Genomic DNA, 22,245 nt, shown 5'->3' on the forward strand with positions numbered 1-22,245 from the left:
GCAGTTTACTATCTGGACGGAAGATCCTGAAATGAATAAAACATCTTAAAAAAAAAGAAAACACAAATAAATCTACGGATAATAGAAAATGTAAAATCCTAAAATGAAATATTCTCCAAAACTTGTACTAATTTCAATTTTTGAGTAATTTTGCTCCTTGCATTTTGGGAGGTGTCATCCACTTCTGAGCCCCACTTACCTTCCACCCTAAAGTGACGGCATTCAAATGAAATTTGGTAGGTAGGTATCTACAATCAAGGAGACGTCAAACAACCTTATCCATTGACCTTTACAGCCCGGGCACTAGTATGCCTCAAAGATCCAATGTTTATGGATCTACTCTTTCACGGAGAATGATTTTGAAGCAAACATCGTAAAACAAACTTATTTCAGGGGCAATGGGTTAAATCGGGGTCGGCAACCTATGACCCACGGATCAACAAGTAACTCACGTTCAAGTGATCCACTTTGGTTCCAAAAATTATAAAACAAATTTAAAACAGATTATTTTGAGAATAAAAGAAAATGAAAATAGATACACTGTTTCTGCACGCAAGTCAATTTCGTCCCTTTCCCCCTAACAACATGCGCCTCGAGATACAGAGCAGTTGCACAAGCTCAGTAGCGGAGTGACGCAGCTACACAGCTAAATAATTATTTAGCAATTATTTAAGTGAAATAATTATTATCATTTAAAAAATATATTACCATGAACAAAAAAAAAACCCAAAAAGAGGTTATTTAAAGATGTGTGGAAAGAAAAGTGTGGGTGAATCGAAAATGGTAACATATTCAAATGCAGAGATGTATTTAGCACCAGGACTTACAATACTGAGCGATACTTTCCTTCAAAACACAAAGATGTCAGTGAAATGGCCAATTAAGATAAATCTGAATATATTGCCAAACGGGTATTAAATTTTAGAAAACAAAATAAATACTTGAAGTTTTGTTAACCGCTATAATTATGCTACATTTGCCAGCTTTGTTGCAGCTCTTAGCATTGTTACCAAAGGAGAAACATTTACAGAGGGCAAGTGTTTGAAAAACATATTCATAAATTATTTGAAACACTTATTTCGCAATTTCTTAATAAAAAACAAATAATTGAGAGAATGAAAAAAAAAAAAGTATAAGCTAGAACAGCGTCGCGGTGAAGATAAGGCCGAAAATATTGACGGACAGGTTAAAAAGGATTTGTTATCTAGTGGTATAATTAGCATGACACTTGATGTAAGTACTGATATAAACAAAATGGATGGACTTCCATTTATTTTCAGATTTATATTATATTTCAAAAATCATATATATAGAAAATCATAAATTATCTTTAAAATCATATAGCATTTAAATCGTATAAAATCATTATAATTCAAAAATTATATTTGAATAAATATTTCAAAAATCAATGAAGAACTGAGCATTCTTGCTTCAATGAATGACACAACCAAAGGCACTGATATCTTTCATCAAGCAAGGGTTTATAAATTTCAAAAATCGGCAAATATTAGATTTAAAAAGTAAATTATTTTTGATAACAACTGATGGCACTCCAAGTTTGAGGAAAAAATGTTGGATGTGTAAAACGTTTATCGCTTCATTGTATCATGCATGAAGAAAATTTGTTTCCAAAGGCATCTACGCAACAACTTAAGGCAGTAATGGAAAAGGTGGCTAATGCAGTAAACAAGATTATAGCACAATAAGCACTAATGCACGGACGATTTAAAGTTTTTTTTGGAGGAAATTGAATCGGAGTATGGAGATTTGCTATTAAAATCTGGAATACGATTTTAAGTCGAGACACACTTCTTAATATATTTGTAGTCTTATGAAGATATACCAATATTTCTTCACAAAACTGGTGAAAATAATCTCAGATTTCAATGATAATCAATGGCTTTTAAGACTTGTTCTTAAAAGACATGATTAACCATTATGATGATTTCAAGATATGCCTAAAAGGAAACAACCATACAATTTTGAAAATATATGAGAAGTGAAAAGATTTTACACCGAAATTAACATTATTTGAAACTGACAAAAACAAAAAAATTTTTTTCTTTGTTAATAAGGGATCCTGAAATAGAAAACATCAATGAAAACCATCTAAATACGTTCGAAAGTTTGATTTTTGTCATCAAAAGCGGAAATTAAAGCTGATTTCAAAGTTGTAAAGAACATAGCAAAATGTTCACACATAATTAAGTACGAAGAAATAGAAGAAAATGTTTTAAATTTCGGACCTCTGGGTTACATACTTGTTATAAAAGATATTGCAAACCAATGACGTGGTTTTACAATTAATAGTAGAGTATTTTCGTGGCATTCCCTCGGTGATACACACCAAATCAAATTGTTTTTCCCATCAAATTTATTTTCACTGGATTTTCATTTGCCTTGTTTTGTTCACTATCTTTTGTGTTCTTTTATTGTAGTGCAGCAGAACGAATTATTAGGTGATATATTTTTGGTAAAAAGAACGGGACATTTATTTCCTGCGATTTCAGAAATAAAAAACATGGATTGTATTGGGTTAATTATCGGGCCAAAGTAATAAATCAAAAACTTCTACAAGTGTTGTAGTATAAAGGTAAAATATTGACTAGTTTAAGAGGAAAGGCAATTAATTAAAAACTATAAAAAATTTAGGTACTTTTGTCTTATAGCCACCACACTCAAGATCTTGTATCGTGAACATCAGACAACAACCAGTTTTCATGGTCTTTATGTTATGTAAGTTATGCCATGGGAGCATATAAGGTTTTTATAGATAGTGATTTTGTAGAAACTTCAAAAAGGGCTCATTAGATTAGAAATTGGAAGGGCTTGTGCCCTTTTTAATAGTCGAAAGTGATTGGAGGATAACTAACACGGCTCTCACACCCACCATTTCACCAAACACATCCAATCAAAATTATGATAGCCATTTTGTTCGACGTAGTTAAAAAGTCAGGAAACTATGTTTTTGAGGATGAAACTCCTCCAATAGCCCTCAGGGTAAGGGTTATAAGTTATGCCCTGGGGGCATTTAAGATTTTTTTTTTTTATAGAAAGCGTTGTCGTAGATAATTCACAAAGGAATCATTCGATTGCAAATTGAAACGGCTAGTGCCCTTTTTAAATAGTCGAGAGTGATTGGAGGGCAAGTAACCCCCCTCTCACGCCCACAATTTTTCCAAAAACATCCAATCAAATTTTGAAATAACCATTATTTCAACGTAGTTGAAAAGTCCGGAAATTATGTCTTTGAGAATGGAAACCCCCCGATAGCCTTCAGGGCAAGGGTTGTAAGTTATGCCCTAGGGCATATAAAGTTTTTATAGAAATCTTTGTCGTAAAAAACTTCAAAAAGGGCTCATTCGATTGGAAATTGAAAGGGGTAGTGCCTTTTTAATAGTTGAAAGTGATTGGAGAGTAACTAACATCCCTCTCACGCCCACCATTTCCCAAAACACATCCAATCAACATTTTAAGATATCCGTTTTATTTAACGTAGTTGAAAGTTCTGGAAATTAGGTATGAGGATGACAACCCACTCAGAGCTCTCAGGGCAAGGAATGTAATTTATGCCCTGGGGGCATATAAGGTGTTTATAGAAAGCGCTATCGTAGAAACTCAAAAAGAGCTCATTAAAAGAGCTAGTGCCCTTTTAATAGTTGAAAGTGATTGGAAGGCCTGACATTTTTATAGTAAAGATCGATGTGGGTAGAATGTATTATTTTTTTATGTTTAAACCAGGGCACTTCGTATCGCAGGAGTTGTCGTATGAACCTCGAAAAGGGCTCATTCGATTGAAAATAGAAAGGTCTAACTCCCTTTTTAATAGTCGAAAGTGATTGGAAGGCAACTAGTCCCCCTACCACGCCCACCCTCCTATTTGCCCATTAAGTTTAAAAACTAAATGCTGAATTAAGATTAAATGAGAACGCACTGTGTTAATGCTAATTCTCAATAAGGTATCTCAGCAGTATCCCCAGAACGACTGAGGGTATTATGTTCAAACTTTCGTGGCAACTTCTGCTCTTAAAATTTAACTAAATTAAAATAGCGTAAGTGTATCCAAGCTATCAAAGAAAGTAAACAGATTTTTTTTACGAATGGTATCAAGTTTTCTATTTCAGGTCAACTAGAGGAGGTATGAAACAAAATTAAACACTACTATTTTGTGTCCAGATTTTTAAAAGGTATTTTGTTAAAAAATAGCTGAAATTTTTCTCCAGCATAAAAATAGCAGGCGAAACTAAAGTCTTCAAAAAAAAGAAAAGATTTAAAGTATTATTTTCTTTTTCCATGAAAAAACTATGTCAATATAAAACGAACAGAAATTAATTAAAAAAATGTTTCTACAAAATAAGTTTTTCAAAGAAAAGTAAAGAACTCCACTAAACCTAAAACGAGCAAAAACAAAATCAAATAATCTACCAAGCGTGAAATTACCACAAATCAGCATCGATAAATAAATGAAACCCAAAACGAACAGAAATTACAATAAATAACCGAGTCAAACTCAAAACGAGCAGAAATTAACATAAGTTGGGCTCAAAACTCCTATACCTTCCCAAGGCCAGAACATAATTTGCACTTTACTGAAAAAAATACAAATGAATGTGCATTGTCAGTTGAATATACATATACTGATATTTAGTAATCAAAATGTTAATATTATTTGATTTATTAAAGTTATAAAAGTAAAAACATTTATATTTTTTCAGTAAGTGCAAATTATTAAAATTGAGTGAACTATGAAGTGAACTGAATAAGATCGATTAACCAATTAAATCGATAAAAAATAAAAATGAATTAAAATTTATTACTGCTGACAATATACAGACAAATGTTTTGTACATACATAAGTCTAATATAGCTCCAACCTGTTCACAACAGCCTGAACTTTCCTTATCGTTCCTTAGTTCTTATAATTTATGTCTATCTTCTGATTAAGAAAAAAAAAACTGGATTATTAGAAATGAGCAAAGCGTATAGGCTTGTTATGTCTATGAAAAGGTTATTTGTATCGCTAGTTGCATCGAATAAATTTTGTTCGAAAAAACAACAATAAATGAAGTAGGATCTGTCCCACTCAAGTTGGTTGTTAATTTTTCGTGCATCTAAAATTATGCACGCTAGGGTAGGTTCATAGCTGCTTTAGCTTAGTTCCAGAGATAGCCTCGGCATATATAAATACGATAGAAAAGTATTTAGTTGAAAAAGATAGCATGGAATTCACGATTCTTTTCGAATCTTTGCCAGTAGTATGGGCATGCTTAAAAAGAAATTATAATATTTTGTTAAATCATGGCCTTGGCTTTTCATCTAGAAAAATGAAACTACTAAATTAAATAATAGCTGAGATTTGCACAGAGTCGTTTATAAGTGTTTCGTAATTTGACAGATTTTTTTTTATAGCAGACTCTCTGAATACGGTGGGATGAAGAGTATGTAACCTGACAGCAGCTGAGTAAATGGCCACGAGTTGGAAGCAGCAGTAGCTACACACAGATTAATGTATCAGACCATGATAGTATATACTATACCTTTCAATATATCTTCGACAGATATATTTCGACAAGTTGAAATGCTGGTGGATATATTCCATACATTTACTCTGCCATTACTTGTAAGAAGGAAAACAAAATGCCTTAATACTTGCAGGCTAGAGATTCCTGTCGTGACAATAGGCGGAAATTTACGACTTCCTTCTACCGAAAACATATGGAAGCTTCCATCTAAAAAAAAAACTATTAATTTCTATTTCTTTTGAAAATCAAAACGCGCAATTCGAACAAGGTTATTAAAAAGTATTGATGTTTGATAGTACTATTAACAAATTTGTTCCCTCTAAAACAGGTTTCCAATGAAGATACAATCACATGAATACACACAAACTATGGTAGGGCAGCTTTTAGCCGGGGCACGAGTCAGCAAAACTATCGAACCATTACGCAATGGAAAACAGAATGGCAGACCAGAGCTGGAACTTCAAACATTTTTAACATTCAAACAATTTTCCCAAACATTTTCCTAAGATTGGTAAAAGCTTACCGGGAAAGTGACAGAAAACAAAAACTGCTGAAATTTTCTTGAAATTTTGAGACAAGTACCAAGCAAAATAAGATTTTTCATAGTTCCGGCACTCTGACAAAAGATCATTTTAACACAGAGTCAATATTTAGCCCGCTCTGCAAAGAATATAAAATGCTCGATATCAAACGAAACAGAAAATTGTCATTTTTGCACAAAGTCAGGACTTGTTTCGTTCTTGCAACAAGTGAATTTACAGTTTGAGACTACGTCGTTTCTCCAGTGTATCAGTACTTAACTCATTTTCGCAGTAAATCTAGGCTTAAATCGTTTTTCTACCAAGCCCGGACTTGGCTAATTTCAGAGCCGAACCAGTTTCAGATAGTTTTAGTTTGCTGAAATACCCTCATTTTTGTTTTTATGCTGAGTTAGAACTTCGATCGGGTTTGCCCTTGGAAGTCTTTTTTGACCTTGGACTTGGCTCGTTTGTTTTTTGTTTTGTCTTTTGAAGTCAAGGCTTAATTTGTTTTTGTACCAAATCAGGGCTATTTTTATATGGAACTGGGACTCGGATTTAATTTAAACTGAGTCACCGAAATTCCACAGCTTGGAATAAGCTCTTTCGTGCATCTCAAATTACGTAAAGAGTAAAACATTGGACTTTATATTCCCAACCGGCAGTTCTACTTTCCGTTTCATGGACCCTCAGCCAGGAAGTGAAATGGGGGGTTGAGGACCGACCATCCTGTGCTTCTGCACACCCTGCCTGCCTACCTTCCCCGAATTCTCAAGGTAACCATTTAGAGCTGGGTCGACTTAGCTAAGTTTACAGTGTCCCACCACTGACCCCTGTTCCAAACCAAATAACCAGCAACACCAAGACTCAAGCCCTTGCTCGAACTCAGCTCACTTTTGTACCAACCACTGAAATCCCATAGCTTGTGCTTATTTCGTTTTGTAAAAATCATTTCACACCGTGAATTTAAGTAATTTTACACTGATTCAGGTTTAAATTCGAACTGAGTTGGGACTATGCCTTAATACGAGTACTTTTAAGCAAATTGTTGATTTCCCTAAAAAAAAAGGTGGAACCAGTTTGGATATTATTTGCACCAACCTTAAAACCTTTTACAATATTCCCGCCCCCCCCCCCCCACGGTGGTAGCTATCATTTCATGCTTTATTTGAAACCGCTGCTAGTTTTTAAAACAAATTACTCAGTTTCTAAATTTTCGAACCGGCCAATAACAAGTCAAGATCTTTTTGATTTTGGATCTTGGATTACGTCTGAGAGTTGGGATGATTTTTTGTCGTGTGTAAATCTTAATTCAAAGGTTAGTTTGTTTCAAACAAAATTAATGACAAATTACCAAAACTATTTCCCAGAGGTTACCAAAAAGGTATGTCCCTCAGATGAACCTTGTATTAATGAAAAAATAAAAGATCTAATCCATTTGAAACTAAAACTTTTTCGCCTTGGAAAGAAAAAGGATGCTTTAACCCTTCGTAAACAAATAAAGAAAGAAATACGTCGTTCTGCTTCTCGTTATGGTAAGAAAAAATTAAAGTACTTAAAACAAAGCAAACCTCAGCAAAGGTTTAAGAAAGCGAAAGAAATAGGGAGTCGCTCGTGCAAGAACCTTGATTTTCTTCTGGATGAATCGCCTGAACAGACAGCAAATGAGCAAAATAAACACCTAGCTAGCATTGTGCAAACGTTCCCCCCTCTCTCGGAAAACCAGCTAATCCCTAAAACTCCAAAAGATAAAATCCCAAAAATTTCTGCGAAGCAAATAATAGAAAAAATACAGAAACTGAAAAAAAAAAAAATGGTAATTGTCCCATTGATATTCCAATTGATCTGATGACAGCATTTCTTGATAAACTATCAACACGCCTTGTTAGTATTTTTAATGATATTAGTAATTCCGGATGTTACCCGACGTGCTGGAATCTGGGCTATATTACTCCAATCCAAAAGAAGGGAGGCCTGAATGATTTTACTGGAGTACGACCAATCACCTTAACCCCAGTTTTCTTAAAAACGTACGAGGGATTCCTAACTAATAGGTTAAAGGCAGAAATTCTTGAGTTTATTGACTTACAACAGTTTGGAAACTTGAAGGAGACATCTACCTCACACTACCTTATTAGTCTTCTTGACACCATTTTTAAAAATCTTGATAACCCTGATACTTGTTTGAATCTTTTATTGATTGATGTCCAGAGAACGTTCGACCTAATTAACCGTAATATCCTTGAAAATAAACTACTGACGGAGTTTCAAGTGATTCCTTTTCTTGTTAAATTGTTGCCTCCTTTTTAGCAAATCGTTTTCAAATACTTAAATATAAATTTTTTTATTCCGATCCCCTTCCTATCTTTTGTGGGGTGCCCCAAGGAACTCTGATGGATCCCATTTTATTCCTAATAATGGTTAATAGCCTCATGACTGACCACTCAGCGATGGCAGTATGTGGATGACCTGTTTGCACTTGAGGTTTGTCGACGAAATATTAAAAGCTCAATTATGATACTACTTGATGATGTCACACAGGAGGCTTCTTTGCCGAAGATGAAAGGTAACACTGATAAATCGTCAGTTATGACAGTTAATTTTTTAAGATCATCCCCCACTTTCACAAACCCCATTCCTCCCAAAATCTCTGTCACATGCATTTAACTACTTGGGGTGACAATTACCGCTGACTTGAAGTGGGTCACCCATGTTCAAAACATCCTTAAACAAGCTTCCCCTTCGGTTTCCCTTCTAAAACTTTTGATAAAATTTTCTTGCCCCCCTAAGAATCTTCTCCAACTTTATTGTTATTTTATTCGGCCAATACTCGAGTTTGCTTGTCCAGTGTCGCATTTCGGCCTTTCTTCAGAGCATATCCATATGATTGAAAATGTCCAAAAACGAGCGCTTCGAGTCATAAATGGCGAAGGGAAGGCTCCATATTATTATCCACTAGGTAAGTTCAAACTCACCACATTGAGAGAAGGAACCTCCTGTGCCTTCGTTTCGGTACCAAGACCCTGTCTGTTCTTCGATTACGTTCCATCATCCCCGAACCCTACCATCCCGCCCGCAACAGACCGTCCCGGATAAAATCCCAAAAAGTCCCTAAACTGACTCCCATCCTGGCTAAACAAGAAAGATATCGCAAGAATTTGTTCCGAGTCTTGTTGAGCTGCATAAAAACCAGGAAATTTAGTCATTAACTTTATTGTTATCTATTTATTTTTATTTTTTTTTAAGTAAGTCTTGAACTCTTTTTATGTACTTTATACAATGAATTATGTCTGATGTGAAGGTGAAGTTCTTTCGATATAATATATGTATATATACTTGTGCTTTTTTGACGAAAAATTCAAATTCAGCAACCATGTTGTGATATTTTTAAAATAAAATTCTATTTTATTCTACACTTATAGGATGGAGATTCTTCATATTACCACTGACGGAATATTAAGATATGCAGCTTGTTTTTCCGCCAACATATGAAGGTCTTGAAAATATAAAACGAATTATCTCTTAGTTTATATTTCCTTTGAAAATCAGAATTAATTTTATTGTTATCTATTTACTTTTTATTTTTTAACTAAGTCTTGACTCTTTTCATGTACTTTATACAATGAATTATGTCTGATGTGAAGGTGAAGTTCTTTCGATATAATATATATTGTGCTTTTTTGACGAAAAATTCAAATTCAGCAACCATGTTGTGATATTTTTAAAATAAAATTCTATTTTATTCTTTACTTATAGGATTGAGATTCTTCATATTACAACTGACGGAATTTTAAGATATGCAGCTTGTTTTTCCGCCAACATATGAAGGTCTTGAAAATATAAAACGAATAATCTCTTAGTTTATGTTTCCTCTGAAAATCAGAACGTGGAATTTTAACCAGGTAAATGATGAAGTCTTAATGTTTGACTACATTACGTCTGAAAAAGTCCTAGGTCGTTTTCGCACTGATTCAGAACTTTGCTAGTACTTCCAGTCAGGATTGGCTGATTTTGTATCGAATCAGGACTCACAAATTAGGGAGGAAATAACTAGGTGTTAACCGCACACATGTAAATTTCTTGAAAAATTTTGGTTTCAACAGGATGCAACAGGTCTATCAGAACATATATATGAAGACTGAACCAATTAAATTATATGGGGTTCCTTGGGCGTCAAGGGCCGTGTCACGCCAAGTGGCATATTTGGGCCCTTAGGACCATTCTGAGTCAAACAGCTATCTCAAAGTTTTATCCGATTTCTTTAGAGGCCATAAGGATAAGCAAAGGCTTAATACTTTTGACCTTCATGCTGGGCACTAGCACTTTGCATTTTCGGTCGGAAGAGTCGCTTCCCAGGTTTCTAAACCCAAGTTCTATGCGAAGTGGCCGAAATAAAACATTGGAGATAAATTGCTCTTCAATAAGTCAAGGCTAATTCTGACTACAAAAGAAAGGAAATATTATCTGGTTTAGTGGCGTATAAAGTAAGCCAGGCGCTGAGTAAGGAGGAAGTTCCATTTTGTGATTTTTTTCCCATTTAAAATAAACTTATTACATCATATTTTTCAACTAATGCCAAAATTAATGACACATTATTGGTGACAATATCCATTAGAATTCTTGTTAATGGCTACGACAGCCAACTAGAAGCAAACAGTGCTCTCGTCCAATAGCAACCAAACGTTCAAAATTTAGATTATGCAGAATCTATACATTCAAAAAAAAAAAAAAAAAAAAAAAAAAAAAAAAAAAAAAAAAAAAACGATGGTGTGTCTTTTCAAAAGTGCTAATCAGAGTTGGAGCAAAATTCTTCAAAAAATCAGGAAATGGCAATAATGGCCAAAAATTTGTACACAATAAAGACCACGACTGGATTTTTTTTAAACATTTAAAATAACTGGCTTTAAAAAGCAAAAAGAAAAAAAAAAAAAGAAAAAAAAGGGTGATAACAGAAAATAAGATTATCATCTCTTTTGTCTGTCAAAGGTTCTCTGAGCCGAATGAAATATATTGGAAATACGTAGAATATGAGTACTACGCTATTTTGCTTTTTTGAATTTAAGAAATAAGTTTTACAAATAAACAATTCCAGTACAGTGTTCTTGAAAAGTAAATTATTAGGATGCACAGAATAAAAGCAACTGATTGGCTGTCCTTATTTTTCTAGATCCTGACATTTGGACATTGCCTTTAAAAATACTTCAGAAGTCAATGTCTGGAACACTATCAACAAGATAAAATTGTTGTCTGAGTGACAACTCATAATTTCCGAAAAATTATCATCAATCCTTTTATCAGGAATGACTCCTTTACAAACGAATTGCGAGCCTTTACTGTCCCTGTCTTTTATATATTTGCTATGGATCGCCAGGGCAACAAGGTTAGGATTATTCTTGAATGAATACAACATTTTTTAACAGGGAGTGAATATAACCTGAACATATTTTGGAGAAAATAGTTATTAGGATTAAATGATTAAAAAAGGTGATATTGAGATTTTTTCGTTTAGAGCCGACCCAATTAGTAACAAACACCAACTGAAGTTATGGATGTAAAGGTGACTTATTTAGAATTGGGATGCTTAGACAAAATCAGAATCATCTAATCTCCAAAGCTAGTAAGATCTATTTTTTATATTCTGTTCTATCAAGAAAGATCCAAAGCCATTAATTTTTTATTAATTTAACACTTCTTGAAAAACCCTAAATAGATACTTTTGAACAACCCTAAAAAGATTCAAAAGTTATCACTCGAAAATTGTAGTGCTTAAAAGATTTTTATCCGGTCGAAAAAATAACAACTGATTTTAAACTATTATTGTCAAACAAGAGAAAAAAGGGCAAATTTTTCAAAAAAGTGGAACATGGAAATTAAAGAATTTTGAAATTTCAATTGTAAACTCGACAAGCTCCAAGACGGGACACAGAAATTTTAATGAAAGAAATAAAAAACACGCAATTATGAGCCTGACCTTCACATAAAAAAAGAAGTTAAGGTAAGAATGATGAGGGAATTGAAACCCAAAATGAAGCATTTGGCCAGTCGGTAATTTGTCTTAGGCACTGAAGGGCTAAATGATTACCTTTCAAAGGGAAGTTTATTTACCCTTCACTGCAAAAATAATCGAGATTGTGTGAACAATTCCAGTTCAGCCTGATGAAAGAAAAGTGAAAGAAATTGGAATTTTAGGCCTTCAATATTGCTCTTATAAGAATTCAACAACAGTACAATATTGTCAACTTAAACGTGACAAATTAAAACAAGATTCAATTGTTTTATTTAAATTCATCATGATTTGTTCAAATTTTTGAAGTTTTAAATAGAAACGTTATCATTCCTCCAAGGATTCGAATTATTTCCCGAAAAAAAATTCCAAAAATGGGCAGATACCTATAGTATTGTTATAACGAGCAATAGGCACTTGCATTCATTTGATATCTAATTAGAGGAATATTAATTTAAAGCAAATTGTGGAGAATTAACGAATAACCACTGTCTAAAATACAAAACATAATGATCTATTTGAGTTGATAAGGAACAAAAATTTCTTGATCTAATGATGAACCAGTGGTGATGAAGACATTTGCAAGACAAAGAATAAGGGATCAAGATTTTTTTTTGTAATTTATAAGCAATTCATTTTGTCACCACCAAATTCCTTAACATTCAATATAGATATTAGAAAGGACAAGCGCCAATATTCAGTTTTTATAAGTAGTGTTAGATTTGTACTGGTCGGATTGATTTTAATCTAACTTTGAAGTTCGATTTTGTTTTTTCGGAGACCACCTTAGTTTCTAGCCATGTCAGTTAGCTTTTCTATTATTTTTCTTTTTTACCTTCAGTTCCGACACAAACAACTTGATTATTGCATTCTAATGCAAGGATCCTGGAGGAGAACACATGCTCCCAGGTCTTGACGCTTACTCTTGAGCATATCAATTTGTGAAGTGAATCACGTCCAGATATCATAGCCTCATTATTAGCCTCGATATTTAGCAAAATACCGTTTTGTTCAACCTGAAATAAATTCAAATGGATGTAAACATGTATAATCATTGCACAAAATCAGTAGCCAATAATAATAAAAAAATCCCAATGCATCTTGGCCTTTCAAAATCAAAACATATACCCTGCAAAAGAAATTTTAGAATTCATTATATCGTACAGGATCTTGACCTTAATACATAAATTTCTGAGGTATAGAAAATATGTCAGACCAGCTGCTTTTATTTACCTTTTTCGGAAGAAAATATTTGACCTAATTTTCTATAGTTTAACTGTTTTAACTAAAGTTACTCCAAACTTTCCGAATAATGTTCTTGTTTTTTACTGGCGAGTTAGCAGCTACCGATGAACGAAATAACTGACAGATTAAATTATGCTTCTTTCAGAATAAACCCACTAGCATTGACATAGAAAAGAATAAAGCCTCTCCCATGTGTTATATTTTCTCTCGGACCCGTCACATGGAGAGGTGGTCGTAGATACCTGGGACGAGGCTTACTGGATCAGAACTTAGAGCTGCAGTACCATTTTCAAAGGCCAAAAGGGAATAAAGTACAACCAGACCGTATTCTATACTTCCTTTTTGCCTAATGTGGTCCCTGTAATCCCCCAAGGTATTAGATCAAAGGTTCCAGAATTCACCAAGAACAGTCGAAAGGTCCAATCATTGGAGTCAAAAGTTCCAATGATGGCATAACCCTAGAAGCCCCGGGACCTAATATTAGAAAAATTGGCCATTGTTTATATATAGGTTTAATAGCAGAAAAAAGGCGGGCATGTTTGATCTTGGCTGTCTGATTGGCTCAAAAATTCAGTGATCATTTCCCCGACTAAAATAACCCGAAGTTTTGTCAGAAGGGGAAGGAAGTTGGAAGACCTTAAAATGGACCAAACAGTGTCTGTCTCTGGAATTTTTGAAGCATGACCCATAGGTCACTGGGACAACAGGACCTTTAATGCACAAAATAATTTTAAGTTGGGGGTACAGGTCCTCTCAAAAATGAAAATTAGTAATTTTTTGCGATTGGTTTGAAACACATGTCCTTAGGTCGTTCAGACAGAGGTAGCCAATTGCAGAGGAAAAAAATATATAGGTTGGCCTAATTGTGGGACTGGAAAAGCACCTAAAAAACGTTTGTTTCAAACACCTCGAGACTTACATACCTGTGTTTTTCGTCCACTAAATTGACACTAAACTAGACCAAATTTATTCATAAATTGGCTTGAAATTTGTATCTGAAACTCCTTGGGCCAAGAGACTTCCCACCCCAGAAAAGAGGTTCACCCAAATAATGGACCCAAAAAATGAGTCCAATTTTTTATCTAGATTAGCTTGAAACTCGAATCTGTAAGTCTTCTGGCCAAAGGAACTTTAATGCACAAAAGACACTGAAAAGAAAGTATTCGCCTATCCGAAAATGGGGCCCAAATTTTATCCCAAACGGCTTAAAAGCTATATCTATATGCCCCAGGAAGAGGAGAAAATTAACCTAGAACAACATTTTTGAATTGTGCTTTCCGTAGAGAAAGTGTAGTTTTCACTTAGCTTGAAGCTCCCAGGGATCGTTCCTTGAGCGAAGGGAACTTCAAATTTTTGTGGGAGAGGAGCAGGATGTTAAGAGATCCAAAAATATGCCAAACAACTGTTTCTCTATGATTTAAATGTCACATCTGTAAATTCCAGAAATTTCTAGTTGGGGGCACTGGACCCTCAAAATGGGCCAAAAAACTGGGGTCAACGCTTCAGGGGACCCAAAAATTAACGATTTTTTTCTTGATCTATAATGGGTTTGAAAGTTAAAACTGTTACATTCTATGGGCAAAGGAGTCTTACTCTACCTATTCATTTTTGTTTGAGGCACAAGCCTTTAGAAAATGGGCCCAAATACTTTAACCATACATAAAAGGTATTTCTTCTGTACGTGCTTTTAGTGCGAAAGTTGCTTGAAAGCTGTGGTGATTTTGCAAATGAGGATAAGGGAACACATCAAAACAAGTTTGTGATTATCCCAATCCTCTATTTTAAATGTAGGAAGTTTTTGCTTTCCAATTTAACGGATATACTTTTTTAAAGTAGAGTAATGGGGAATAGAACTAAAACAAACGTGAAATGAAAAAAGACTTTTGAATTAGACTGATAGCATAAATAACTCAGGTAACACGAGATTTTTGTGAATGTATATACATGCATACATATATATATATATAAATATATATATATATATATATATATATATATATATATATATATATATATATATATATATATATATATATATATATATATATATATATATATATATATATATATATATATATATATATATATATATATATATATATATATATATATATATATATTAATTAAAAACACTTTTTCCAAATAATAAATTCTCAAAACAAAAGTGAAAAACTCAATTAAATCAAAAATCAAGCAAAGCAGAATCAAATAATCCACAGAGAATAGAGACTAAAGAGATCAGTATCAATAAGCAAAATAAACCCAAAATGAGCAGAAATTAAAGTAAATACCCGAGTCGAACTCAAAACGAGCAGATATTGATATGAGTAGGGTTCAAAAAGCCTATGCTTTCTAGAAGCCAGAATATAATTTGTACTTTAACGAAAAAAATTCAAATGAATTTACTGAAAAAAAATGTGCAAGTTCAGTTTAATATACATATTCGACATTTATTCTTTAAAATCTCAATTAATTTTTGATTTCTTAAATTTATAAAAATGAACACACTTAAAAGAATTTTTTTCAGTAAAATACAAACTATATTCTGGCTTTTAGAAAGCATCGGGGTTTTGAACCATACTCATAGTAATTTCTGCTCGTTTTCAGTTTGACTCTGTTATTTATTTTAATTTATGCTTGTTTTGGGTTTAATTTATTTATTCATACTGATTTGTGGTAGTTCTATGCTTGGTAGATTATTTGATTCTATTTTTGTTCATTTTTGGTATAATGGAGTTCTTTACTTTTTTTGAAAAACTTATTTAACTTATTTAAAACACCTCATGCATGCTAAATAAATACCTCATACATTGGTTTATGGTTCCATCATTTTTAGATTCACATTTATCAACAATCATAAATTTATTCTTAGCTCTCTACAAAAATGCAAGGCAGAGTAACGAAAAGTAAGAAAAATTACTTTTAAAAGAGAGAGAGAGAGAGAGAGAGACAGAGAGAGATCAATAACTTTTAAAATCATCACAATAAATTAGAAAGGGATCCCCATTCACTTTCGACAAGCCTTGGGCTTAACACAACGCCGTTTTAACGAAATAGAAGGAGATAACAAAGAATCACCCCCTCAAAATTCATCTTAAGAAAAGAGAAGGTTGCCCAAACAGCCAAATGACAGGCATAAGTCATAGGTCATTATGGATGAAATTTGAAAATATGAGACAAATCTTAAATATTTGGACATATCGGAGTAAAGAGGGGCAGACGCCCAAGTATCCTGCCCATCATGAGTGCAAGCATTTATATAAAAAAGAAATATGAAAAAATATATTACTTACAGAGGAACTATACATTTTTTTAGCTTCTAAAATTGGAAGCTTAATTCTACCGCCACCTACACCTTGAAAGCTCACACTTAATGCCCCCTGACTTTTCTTAGGCGTTGACTGAACAGCGGTCATTCTTGGCCTTTTAATAACGTCAAAATGCTCCGGCAGAGGTGTAGCAGTCTTTTTCTCAGCTTTCTGCTTCTCTAAGTCATCTTCAGCTCCCTCTTCACGTTTTTCGATAATAATCTGTGAACTAGGCTGAGCAGAGCTTGTAAAAGTGATTTGATCACTTGCAGTGGTAGTTGCATGAGTAGCGTCCCTGGAAAAAAGCATGAGTATATCATATAAAATCTTTGAAGTGCCATTAAATTTGAAAAGTAATCTTTTCCAGGCAAAAAAAAAAAAAAAAAAAAAAAAAAAAAAAAAAAAAAAAAACAACCAGGAACCATCATTTTCAAATTTATTGACTTCTGATTAGGGCCAGACATACTGCGATATTAATGATATTCAACTAAAAAAACTGTCTGTGATAATGAACTGCAAGTAAGGATACCAATAGATACCAATAGATACCAATAGATACATCAAAAGAATTGAATTTTTATACTGATTTTAAATATATGAGTTTCATCTAGTTTAGTCCTACCCATCAAAAGTTAGGAGCCTGAGAAAATTTGCCCTACTTTCGAAAAAAGGGGGAGACACCCCCTAAAAGTCATAGAATCCTAATGAAAATCACATCATCAGACTCAGCGTATCAGAGAACCCTACTGTAGAGGTTTCTAGCTCATATCTCCACAAATGTGGAATTTTGTATATTTTGCCAGAAGAAAGATCACGGATGCGTGTTTTTTTTTTTCCAGGGGTGGTCGTATCGACCCAGTGGGCCTAGAATTTCGCGAGAGGGCTCATTCGAACGGAAATCAAAAGATCTAGTACCCTTTTTAAGTGATCAAAAAACTGGAAGACAACTACCACGCCCTCTCCCACGCTCATTTTTTTTTCCTAAGTCACCAGATCAAAATTTTGAGATAGCCATTTTGTTCAGCATAGTCGAAATATCTAATAACTATGTCTTTGAGGACGACTTAATCACCCGAATTCCCCAGGGTAAGGGCTGCAAGTTATGGACTTTGCCCATTGTTTACATATAGTATTGGTTATTGGTAAATATACAGACGTTTTCAGGGGGGGATTTTACCAAGAGAATTTCCATGAAGTTGGAATTCCCAGCATTATTTAAAAAACGATCAGAAATCAAATAAAAAAACAAGTTTTTAACTGAAAGTACGGAGTAACATTAAAAAATAAAACGAACAGAAAGGAATGCATATACGAGGGGGTTCGTCCCCTCCTCAATTCCTCGGTCTTTACGCCAAAGTTTTTTAGTAACTTCAAAAGAGCTATTTATTCTAATTAAACAGCGTTTGTGATTCAGGGGTCATTCTTACAGAATTGAAACAAAATTCGAACTTTAGCGTAAAGAGCGAGGTATTGACGAGGGGGCGAAATTCCTCATATAGGTAATATGCGGGGGTTCGCCCCCTCGTCAATACCTCGGCCATTAAATAATGGCCGATATAAGCAATAATTTGTTTGTGTTATTTTCCGGCCAATATTAGCATTTAATTTTGCCTTAAGAATCTTCATAACTATGATTTTTATATGATAGTAAACCAAATATATTCTATGTCTGACTGGCGAGTTGGAAAAAACAAGTTTTTTCCAACTGAAAGTAAGGAACAACATTAAAACTTAAAACAAAATTATTACGTATATCTTTTAAAGATCGTTTCTTTCATTCATTTCAGTGGCTTGAGAATTGTTCAACTAGTGACTTTCATTTTCATAAAAATAGTTTCGACCTCTTTGGCCGTTTTGTTACTATGCCTTACACGTATACGTATATGAGATGGTTTGCCTCTAAGCAATAGCTCGCTCTTACGCTAAAGTTTCTTTTTTAACGTTTAAAAGAGGTTATTATTCTAATTAAACAGCCTTTCGAATTCAGGAGTCATTCTTAAACCACTGGAACAAAAATCAAACTTCGGTTGTTATAAGGTTAGTATTAGTTAAAAAAAAGTAAACTTAATATGCAAATTTCGGTTTGATTATTCATGTACGTTCAGCCAAATTCAAGATCTGCATTTTTTTAAAAAGCGTTCAGAAATTAAATATAAAAAAAAACAAGTTTTTTTTAACTAAAAGTAAGGAGCGACATTAAAACTTAAAACGAACATAATTATTCCATATGAAAGGGGCTATCCCCTCCTCAACGCCCTGCTCTTTACGCTAAAGTTTTTTTTATTGTTTTATAAAGCAGAGCTGTGAGAAAGAGTCAAAGTTTAGCGTAAAGAGCGAGGCGTTGAGGATGGGACAGTCCCTCGAATATACAGAATAGTTTCTGTTCGTTATAATTTTTAATGTCGCTCCTTACTTTCAGTTAAAAAAAACCTATTTTTTCATTTGATACACAAATAGGAACCACCATTATAATTAGTCATCATCTTATATATTACCTGAATTATACTTAGTTTACTACGGTGACTTAAGCCTCGTTTGTTTTAGCTGTTGTTAATCCTGCCACTCTGTAATCGGTTTATTTGGTCCGTTCATTCTTTTATTTACATTCTTATTAACATTCTTTCACCATTTTTCACTATTATCTGTGAATATAGCTGAAAAAAACACCGTTTTCACATGAAAAATGACGCTTAAACTGATTTGATTCTCAGGGACCCTTGTTGACCACCTTTGAACCCGTAGTTGAAGCAGTAGCCATTATGGTAATTAATGTAATTTTGATAATTGAGAGATCTAAAGGTACCTAAAATCATGTATGACAATTGCTCTTTCCAGTATAAACGGGAAAGTAGATGGCATGATAGTACCTACATGTATACAGGGTATTGCATACAGCTGTGTTGACCTTAATTGCTCAATGCAGCGATTAGTCGAAATAACTGAAAACAAAATAACAGCTTAAAATTATGAGGGATAAACAAATATAATATATATATATATATATATATATATATATATATATATATATATATATATATATATATATATATATATATATATATATATTAGTTTATATAAGATTTAAAAAACAAAAGACTAGAACTACCTATAAATTAAGAAAACAAACCCAGAACAAAAATAAATTACCGTGTAAAATCAATTCGAACTAAAAACAAACATAAATAAATGAACATATCTGTGGAGCTGCCACCCTTACTGAGCAATAGATAGTCTATTTGAATAAAAAAAAAAAAAAAAAAAAAAAAAAAAAAAAAAAAAAAAAAATCAAATGAAAAAACAGTGCTCACAATTTATTCTACTACACATTTGAGAGGAATTGATTTAAAAAAAAAAAAAAAAAAAAAAAAAAAAAAAAAAAAAACTAAAAATCGTTTTTCAAATAGCCACACTAATTCAATTATATCACAGATATTTTAATATCGAAACAGTTTCCTTTACATTTTTTCAGGAAACGTATTAAGTATTTAATTTTCTGTTTCACGTTTAATGTTACTCTAATGCTACCATATATGAAAATTTAGCTTAAGTGGAGTTCAAAGAGGTGAAAGTCCTACTCCCATTTGTCGTAATTGCTGTTCGTTTTAATTTTAATTTAATTATCCATTTTATGCCTCATTATAATTGCTTGGAATAAGAATAATAAATATTCCTGAAAGTTTGATTGAACTGTCAAAAATATTATAGAGGTTGACGAAATGGACATAAAGGCCGAAAACGTTGAGGAAGATTAGTGCAGCATTAATTTTTTTTTTTCAAATTTTATAATAAAAAAAAGAAACATTTTGCCATCTGGTTTTCAGCACGGCGCAACTGAGACTCGAAGAGCATTTTTTTGGTATATCATACAAGGATAAAACCTTTACTAAAGCTCTTCTATCAACAGAATCGAACGCTTGCTCATAATCTATAAAACTGAGGACCAAAGGTGTTTGAAAATTCAGGCACTTCTCAATTATTAACATAAGAGTGAAAATTTGGCCGACACATCCTCTACCTTTTCTAAAACCGCATTGTTCTTCTCTTAAAACTTTGTCTACAGCATCTCTCAGTCTAAAAAGTATCATATTACTAAGTAATTTGCTACCTACGGAGACCAGACTAATGCCTCGATAATTACCAAACTCACTCTTATCACCCTTCTTTTACAGTGGTTTAATTAAGGTTTTCCTAAAATCGTTAGATACTTTCCCCTTTTCAAAAATCATATTCATAATCATCAGTGACTGATTTCTACCATGAGAGCCGCCATTTTTAAGTAACTCATTTACCACACTATCAGCACCTGGATCCATATTATTTTTTAATCCTTTTAGTGTTGTTGCTAATTCCTCCTCACAAAACAAATCTTCATTCACATCCAAGGTATCACAAACTTTTTCATTTTCATCTATATTTTTTCCTGCAACTCTATCTCGGTTAAGCAAGTTCTCAAAATGTTCGGCCCATCGCTCTTTATTTTTTTCCTTATCGCTAATTGCGACCCCACTCCTATCTTTAACTGGGCCAAGTCCGGATTGACTACTCCCTCTCAATTTGTTAACATACCAGTACAATATTTTACTATTATGCCGTCTAGCTGCATCTTCCAGATCTTTGGCAATTTTATCCATGGCCTCCACTTCACACCTCCTTAGTTCATATTTTAATACCTTCTCCACTATCTTTACATTTCTTTTGTTTTCATACGATCTATCACTCAGATAATTCTTGTACAAGTCCTTTCTCCTTTCTATTAAACATAAAGCTTTTTCACTAATATGCTTAGCTGCAGATCTAGCTTTCTTCCCTACATCTTTTGATTTTGAAATCCATTTCATTATTAGGCTAAGATTTGTAATCAACAAGCTCATAAACTCTTAAATAGGAATTTTGATGTAAACCTAACACCTTTTTCGAGATATGTGCTTAACATTAGTTGATTTAAAATAACTTCCACGCTGTAATTTTAGCCTCAAAATTATAATTGGCAACCAACGTTGGTGAAGATTAATTTCATCATACCAATTTGTGCAATGTTAAGGGATGGAAGAGGGGCCACTGCCCACTTTGTCCTACCCAATCACACAGATCCAAAATCCCTGAACACTCGTTGATCATATTAGAATATAAAACCAACAAGCTGCCATTATTAACGTTTATTAAATTTGAAAAAGAGTTTTTTCAAAAATGGTTTACGAGAGAAGTAAAGAACTATATTAAAAACCAAAACAAGCAGAAAGAGTCATATAATAAGTTAAACATAAAAATGAACCCATAGATATTACTATAGATGATCAGTGTCCAAGTATTGTCATCAACGTCCAACCCTCAGGTCCAAAAAAGTGGAATATCAATCAACATTTTAGGGAAAAAATTAATGAGTCTTAAAATCAATAAATTTCCGACAATCAATTGGATTTTTCTATTCTAAACAAGATACTTATTTTCGTTGCAATTGCCTCCACGAAACCCACATTAAGGCTAGAACATCACTTGCGTTTTACAGAGACTTCTACATGCTTCAAACTTTTTATCATAAAATAAACAGAAAATTAAATATTAATCAAGATTTCGGAATGAAAAAAAACAACCGTTATGGGAATTAGAGTATTTTAATAATCTTAATTTCCCTAGGCCTTACATCTGGC

At 33.2% G+C, this 22,245-nt stretch overlaps 1 protein-coding gene across 1 annotated transcript in view; it reads right to left on the reverse strand.

The window, feature by feature from the left end:
• Hira (histone cell cycle regulator-like protein) overlaps window positions 1–22,245 on the reverse strand; it is a 127,366-nt gene that overhangs the window by 15,596 nt on the left and 89,525 nt on the right. Inside the window, exons 9-12 of the mRNA XM_089098002.1 lie at window positions 16,583–16,892; window positions 12,880–13,060; window positions 5,538–5,729; window positions 1–26 (exon numbers count right to left, since the gene is read on the reverse strand). The exon at window positions 1–26 is cut by the window's left edge and continues 80 nt beyond it. Coding sequence (XP_088954128.1) covers window positions 1–26; window positions 5,538–5,729; window positions 12,880–13,060; window positions 16,583–16,892 — 709 coding nt within the window. The remainder of the gene's footprint in view (window positions 27–5,537; window positions 5,730–12,879; window positions 13,061–16,582; window positions 16,893–22,245) is intronic.

The sequence above is a fragment of the Artemia sp. Qi Xiang Cuo genome, chromosome 12 (assembly GCF_049724085.1).
Source record: "Artemia sp. Qi Xiang Cuo chromosome 12, ASM4972408v1, whole genome shotgun sequence".
NCBI lineage: Eukaryota > Metazoa > Arthropoda > Branchiopoda > Anostraca > Artemiidae > Artemia > Artemia sp. Qi Xiang Cuo.